At 36.5% G+C, this 8,110-nt stretch overlaps 1 protein-coding gene across 1 annotated transcript in view; it reads right to left on the bottom strand.

Moving 5' to 3' along the window:
• Positions 1-2,336: 2,336 nt before the first annotated feature.
• Positions 2,337-8,110, bottom strand: part of GLT8D2 (glycosyltransferase 8 domain containing 2) — a 185,786-nt gene continuing 180,012 nt past the window's right edge. Inside the window, exon 10 of the mRNA XM_044087837.1 lies at positions 2,337-3,364. Within this exon, the coding sequence (XP_043943772.1) occupies positions 3,192-3,364 (173 nt within the window). The 3' untranslated portion in view covers positions 2,337-3,191. The remainder of the gene's footprint in view (positions 3,365-8,110) is intronic.

The raw sequence follows: 8,110 nt of genomic DNA, 5'->3' as shown, positions 1-8,110 counted from the left end.
ATCTTTAAGGACTGTAATCACTAACTAATGACAGACATTTGAGTTTCAAACATCATACCTTTTATACAATGCATGCTAATGAAAACAATGTTATTCTATCACTGTTTTAAACTGGTAAGAGCAATATTTAAATAATGTCCCTATTTTTTTACCTTTGTTCCTCCATTATTTTTTACTTTGTCTAGAGTTCTTGTGTTAAGAGTTGAGCGGTATGATATTAACTACACATTGTTTGGATGCATGATTAAATAACAAAAGTGAAACCAGTACAATTGGGTTGTCCCTGAAAACAGCTACTTGTGTTTAGAGATGCTTACCCATTCCATCAGATAAAAATATCCATCTTCATTCACTAGTCCACACATAAACGAACATTATTCATCAGGAACTGTGTCCTGCTTCCTAATCTTTTGGCTTTCATGTTACAGTTTCTCAAGAATGTTGTAAAATCATGATCAAATGTCAGAAGCATTTTTTGCCAGTGTTGAACATAGAATATGCATTTTTTTCAGGAATATTATAAATGCTGAAACAGACTCTGGTCTACTGGTAATGGAGTAGATTTGCTCTTTGTAAAATTAAAATGTTCATCTGGGATATGTGAGGACAATCTACTTAGTGGGGGATATCGCTAATTTCCCATCAGTACTGTGTGCTGTGGTTGAGCTTCCTGATGGTCTCCATGGCTGTAAGCTTAGTAAAAACTTATAAGCTATAAATGATGTCTTAAGCATAAATAAACAAAGCATCGAATTGACCTATACATTTGAGTGTGTCTTTCTTCATTATTTCACTCTTGCCTGAATGTTGTATTGTTCAGTTTTCTCTCACATCCGAAAGATATACCACAGGTGAATTGGTGTTCTTCTAAATTGTCTGTTATGATTACATATGTGTGTGTGTGTGTGTGTGTGTGTGTGTGTGTGCGTGCGTGTGTGTGTGTGTGTGTGTGTGTGTGTGTGTGTGTGTGTGTGTGTGTGTGTCTGCGTGCATGTGGAGGTGCACCATACCTCTCAATGTTTTGGCACCGGAAATCTGGACAAAGTCAAAAATAATGGGGGAACAAAGGCCCCAAAACTGAGGACAATTTTTAACTACTGCACTTATAAACATAGAATGTTGATAGGATAACAGTTTTTGCATTAGCATGCATTTTCTGAAGGGCATGAAATTAGAAACACAAACTTCTGTCATTTCTAATGACTTTAATCCTCACAGATTTGCCAGAAAACCACAAAGTTTATGAGTAACAGACCGAAAATATAAGGCAAAAATCTGGATAGTTGAGAGGTTTGGTGTGTGCTCATCCTACTGTGGACTGTTAATCCACCAAGGATGAGTTTCTATGTCTTGCGCACGCTGTCTGCCAGGTTAAACTTCATCTCCCCCTTGACCCTACATTGACTATGGTGACAAAATGAATAGCCATCATGGCCCTAACAGCATGGTACATACTCTTTCCCAGCCTGTAATATCAGCGCTGCTGTGCTGATGTATAGAACTTCAGTAGGTTTATTAGGTAAGGTGCAGTGAAGCATCTGAAACAGCAATAGAGTATGAATGGGGTGGGTCTGCTAACAACAGCAGAAGCATAACATTTAGCATGAGTCTAATTGCATGATTTTTTACATCTTATTTTAATTTCTATATAAAGATTACTAATCTCTGCAAAGTAGCCGCTTTTCTGACATCAGAAAGGACCAATGTACTGTGGACTGATATCCCAGAAGTTCCTTATTCTCTTTGATATACTTTTAGATACTGTTTCCATCCATTACTCTTCAGCTGTCATTTTCTAGCCTTTCACTTATCCATGTTAGACTGGTCTTGTTCCTTCCTTCAGAAATCATCACAGCCTTGCCCATCATGATGGGTCAATCAAGCCTAATCTTTTAACCACCCCATGTCTGACGACTGAATCCGGTTGAGCAGTGATCGATTTATAAGGTATAGACAAGCCTTCTGTATCAGAAGGTTTCCTTCTTCTAACAGGCAGCATAATATATCCTTCTCACGTGACATGTAGACCTTATCTGCACACCTTCTAGCCATTTTCTGCCATGTTTATATGTAACTCCCACTTCACACTAGTTTTTGTGAATACCTTATAACAAACTACTATGGGTACCAGTCCACATTATTTGAGGTAAGTATTTACTGGGATCCTTCAGGGTCTCTAGTCTAGAAAATCCTAAATGCATGCAACAAATGCACATTAATGTGTTCACACACACACACACACACACACACACACACACACACACACACACACACACATAAATAGACAGATAGAAATAGATATGCTGTTTAACCTTTTTGAACTAGAAACACGTCAGTTTATTCACTGTTAAACTTTAATGATGTAATTATCTTACAGTAAAGTGCTTTGTAATATTTGATAGACAAAATGGTATACAAAAAAATGTCAGATCATCTTCAACAATAATAAGCCCATATTACAGCCTGCCACTTTTATTCTTTTCAAGTAGATATCAACATACATTGACACATTTTGAAATGTAGTAGTTTGCATATTTCTATTTTTCCCTGCACTGTTTTCTGCAACTTTAGTAGAAATGTAACAAACAGTACAGTATTAACTAACAGGTTTGACATGTAAGCTCAATGAATGCTTCACCTAAGGTTCTATTAGTAAGTTGGCAGCAAATAAGGATTTGCAAAAAATTGAGGGCTAGCTAAAGCGATGGACTATGTAATGCATTATTTTTTAATAAACAAGAAACATCTTTATTAAGTTATCAGTTATGACATAACCAGTCATACATTTGCATAAATGAAAACAAACCATATTGGCATATTTTCAGTTGCAAACATTGTATGTCACTTATTATCTATCCAATCATTTTCAGTCAAACATTACAAAGTTCATTCAATTCTTGCCTTCCCTTAAACCTCATTCCTCCTCCAAAACATTATTCTTCATATATTGTTTCCACAGTTCCCATTTTTTTATTTAATTTGCTCATACCCTGTGTAATGCATTATTGTTCTACAAACAAACAGGTCCATAAAATATATATTTTACAAATTACTTACTGTTCATTTTGAAACTAGCATTTCAAAGTAACATATTTCTTTTTATTTCGTATGAAGTTCACTGTTAGTGGTTTCCAGTTCTGTATTTGCTTGTCAAGTATAGTAACACATAAAACAAATGTTCTTTTATCAGGTCAGTTGTTAGGTCGTATGAGTCTGTATTTCCCCAAAGGATCTGGCAGGTACCATTTCTCCCATAGTTCAAAGTGAGAACTTGGGTAATCCCAGGGTTTGAATCTTCCATTCCAATGGAGGAGCTTTGCTTCCTGGAGAAAATGGTCCGAATGTCTATTATCTGGGCTCCAGCCTAGAATAAAATGACATCTGCAGTTGACTCAAGCATGAACCGAATGCATAAACACATATAAATAGTAGGGCAAATTTTTCTTTGCCTCTGTTACACACCTGGCACATCAATCAACATTTCTTTCTGAACAAATCTGCTATTAGGAAAATGGTTTGAAATTGCTGTTTGTCATTAAACATTTTAACAAGAGATGGCTTAGAACCATGTTTGTTTATAGATGCCTCTGCAGTACAACAGCAACTAACAGTACATCCACAAATATGGAAATATAGCTATTCTGCTCTCACAGAAGTAGTTGCTCATTATCTGATCAACCTTATCAATGAATGAACAGCTTTGCATTTTACTGGGGCACACTAGTTCACAGATGGGGCACATACGGCCAGAGGTGTAAAGAAATAATGATAGAATGATTAAGAATATATAATTCAAATCCAAATAGTTATAAGATCAACCCATCAAACATACTGGAAAATATTTTTAATAGCAGTTCTCTATGGAATATTTGCCCCATACAGCCCAAAGGAGAAGGCTTTTTGTACTGCACACCCCACAGTATTATTGCTACTGTTAAGTTGTCACAACTTGGAGGTAAAAACTAGCTAAAAACTTAAATTTCATTCTCAGAATTCCAGATTTGAATAAAAGTACAAATCCTGTGCAGAACACATATTGGAAGCATTCAATTTCCTGAAAGCTTAAATTCAAAGGTCAAAAGTTGAACACAATGTTACAAACTCATAGCTCTAGCAGCAGCCATCAAGGAGTTTCTGTCCAAAATGAAACTTCTTACTTTGAACATCCTGTATACAGCTATCAAATGTTGCCCATACCAATAAACTACATGGAATATGGGGAAAGGCCTGAACACATTAAGCTATTTATAAAGCCTGTTCCACCTTTGTCTGTCAGCTCAGATATATTGATAGATGTTGCTGCTACTCTTAAAAAGTGTGCCCCATCTCAGTCTAGACTATAGGTCTGCATTTCTACAGATGATCAAGCCCTCCTCCCCGCTACAATTATGTTAAATATGTCCAATGTCAACTTATCTCATGCTGCACTGAGCATCTGGGAATTTGTGGAGAACAGAAGTACTGAAAAGCTATTTGACAGAAATAATGAGAAAGAAAGAAAGGAAGAGAGAAAGAAAGAAGGAAAGAAAGAGAGAGAGAGAAAGTAAGAGAAAGAGAGAAAGAAAGAAAGAGAAAGAGAGAAATGAAGAAAGAAAGGAAGAGAGAAAAAAAGAAAGAAAGAAAAAGGAAGGATGAGAGAAAGGAAAGAAAGAAAGAAAAGAAGAGAGAGAAAGAAAGAAGGAATGAAAGAAAGGAAGGAAGAGAGAGAAAGAAAGAAAGAAGGAAAAAAGAAAGAGAGAGAAAGAAATAAAGAAAGAAAGAGAAAGAGAGAAAGAAAGAGAGAAAGAAAGAGAAAGAGAGAAAGAAAGAAAGAAAGAGAGAGAGAGAGAGGAGAGAAAAGAGAGAGAGAAAGAGGGAAAGCAAAGAAGGAAGAAAGAAAGGAAGAGAGAAAGGAAAGAAAGAAAGAGTGGAAGGAAGGAAGAGAAAAAGGAAATAAAAAAGAAAGAAAGAAAGGAAGTAAGGAAGAAAGGAAAGAAAGAAAGAGAGAAATAAAGAAAGAAAGGAAGAAAGGAAAAAAGGAAGGAAGGTCCCCTGTTGGTCCAAACTCAATAGTGCAAAATGACTCAAAGAAAGAAAGGAAGGAAGAAAGGAAAGAAAGAAAGAAGGGAAAGAAAGAAAGAAAGAGAGAAAGAGAGAAAGAAAGAGAGAGAAAGAAAGAGAGAAAGGAAGAAAGAGAAAGAAAGAAAGGAAGGAAGAGAAAAAGGAAAGAAAGAAAGGAAGGAAGAGAGAAAGGAAGGAAAGAAAGAAAGAAAAAAGAAAGAAAGGAAGGAAGAGAGAAAGAAAGAAAGAAAGAAGGAAGGAAAGAAAGAAAGAAAAAAGAAAGAAAGGAAAGAAAGAAAGTAAGGAAGAGAGAAAGAAAGAAAGAGAAAGAAGGAAAGAAAGAAAGAGAGAAAGAAAGAAAGAAAGAGGGAGAGAGAGAAAGAAAGAGAAAGAGAGAAAGAAAAAGAGAGAGAAAGAAAGAGAAAAAGAGAAAAGAAGGAAGGAAGAAAGAAAGAAAGGAAGGAAGGGAGAGAGAAAGGAAAGAAAGAAAGAAAGAAAGGAAGAGAGAAATGAAAGAAAGAAAGAAAGAAAGAAAGAAAAAGAAAGAAAGGACAAAAGAAAGGAAAGAAAGAAAGAAAGAAAGAAAGAAAGAAAGAGAAAAAGAAAGAAAGGAAGGAAGGAAGGTCGCCTGTAGGTCCAAACTCAATAGTGTAAAATGACTTATAACACCTGAAGGTTTTTAATGTTGAGGTCAAATATGTTTTTTTCTTTTTTTTTTGTAAGTCATGTTTCTTGCATATCATAGCTGCTAGCTTATAGCATTGGCCTTGGTTGAAAAAGATCTGTTCAGTTATAAAATTAAGTTTTTTTTAGATAACAAATACACTGCTCTGGCATGCATACGGCTTCCATGCTACTTGTCTTTGGTGGGACTGAAAAGCACAATATGAGGTCCCCTATCCCTCCCTCAAGCTTGAAAAGGCTGCTCAGTACAGTGCTTTCCTTTCTTTTCCAGCCTGTCTTTGTTGAACATGGGCCACCACTAACATACCCCAGAAAAAACATTCCTGTGTCAGAGGTGGCTTTTCATTAAATCAAGTGTAATGATAAGTGATTGTCTGGATTGTCAGGTGATGTTTAATTTATGCATATTGCTTCTATTACCAACATGCTTATTATTTCAATTTTGAAGGCTCTTAGCAATGGAACCTTAATGTCCTGGATATCTCATTCCTGGCTGAAAATCACATTGTCCTCACTGCTCCTGCTGCTGTCTGCTGCTTCATTTCTAAGGCTACCACTGTTGTGTCCAGCATAATCCACACTGCTTTCATATGTACTGTTTTGTGCCAACTCTGTTGGTATAGCAGGATAAAGCCTTCACTATAAATTAAGTGAAACAAGTTTGACTAATGGCTTGAACACCTGTTGGAGCTGGTGGCAAATGAGACAAACTATTAAGTGAGTCTACTCATCTCTCCTTGGACAAGGTGAGTGCAGGGGCATGCTGCAGACAAGAGGCCAAAGCATTTAGTGTCTGGTGATGTTAACCAAATATTGGATACCTAAGCCATTGGTAAAAAAAATCCTTATTTAGAGCAATGTTTTTATTGAGCACTTTCTTCCAGAATACAATAACTTTAGGACTTCTTCAGAATATTCTAAAGAAGTTCTGAAGGTAATGTATACCAGAGCTGTGCAACTGATTCAGATGCATGTTGAGAGGAGGCAGCCTGAGAGACAGGTCACCATATAGGTGAAGGTGGATTCCCTCATAGCATGATTGCATATTCCACACCATGATGGTAACTGAGCATGTCATATGGAGTACAGCTTAATGGAAATGCCCTGGTGTGAAAAGTGCATGTGATGCAGCATATCACCCAGCTCCAATCTACCTCCCACAAACTATGGTCAGCCTCCAATCTCACTCCACTAAGATGGCCTCATCCAGAGTGGGTAGTATGATATGTTACCACTGTGAGTGGATAGTATAATACATTATTACTGTGAGTGGGTAGTATGATACATTACCACTGTGAGTGGGTAGTATGATACATTACCATTGTGAGTGAGTAATATGATATGTTACCACTGTGAGTGGATAGTATAATACGTTACTACTGTGAATGGGTAGTATGATACATTACCACTGTGAATGGGTAATATGATACATTACCACTGTGAGTGAGTAGTATGATATATTACCACTGTGAGTGGGTAGTATGATATGTTACCACTGTGAGTGGATAGTATAATACGTTACTACTGTGAGTGGTTAGTATGATACATTACCACTGTGAGTGAGTAGTATGATATGTTACCACTGTGAGTGGATAGTATAATACGTTACTACTGTGAGTGGGTAGTATGATACATTACCACTGTAAGTGAGTAGTATAATATGTTACCACTGTGAGTGGATAGTATAATACGTTACTATTGTGAGTGGGTAGTATGATACATTACCACTGTGAGTAGTATGATATGTTACCACTGTGAATGGGTAGTATGATACATTACCACTGTGAGTGGGTAGCATAATACATTATTACTGGGAATGGGTAATATGATACATTACCACTGTGAGTGGGTAGCATAATACATTATTACTGTGAATGGGTAATATGATACATTACCACTGTGAGTGGATAGTATGCTACATTACCACTGTGAGTGAGCAATATGATATGTTACCACTGTGAGTGAGTAGTATGATACATTACCATTGTGAGTGAGTAGTATGACATGTTACCACTGTGAGTGGATAGTATAATATGTTACTACTGTGAGTGGGTAGTATGATACATTACCACTGTGAATGGGTAATATGATATGTTACCACTGTGAGTGAGTAGTATGATATGGTACTACTGTGAGTGGGTAGTATGATACATTACCACTGTGAGTGAGTAGTATGATATGTTACCACTGTGAGTGGGTAGTATGATACATTACCACTGTGAGTGAGTAGCATAATACATTATTACTGTGAATGGGTAATATGATACATCACCACTGTGAATGGGTAATATGATACATTACCACTGTGAATGGGTAATATGATATGTTACCACTGTGAGTGTAGTATGATATGTTACTACTGTGAGTGAGTAGTATGATACATTAC

This window comes from Protopterus annectens, chromosome 11.part0 (assembly GCF_019279795.1).
Source record: "Protopterus annectens isolate FY-2018-M chromosome 11.part0, PAN1.0, whole genome shotgun sequence".
NCBI classification, from domain to species: domain Eukaryota; kingdom Metazoa; phylum Chordata; order Ceratodontiformes; family Protopteridae; genus Protopterus; species Protopterus annectens.
The sequence above is the reverse complement of the archived record's forward strand: the minus strand, read 5'-3'. Positions and strand labels throughout refer to the sequence as shown.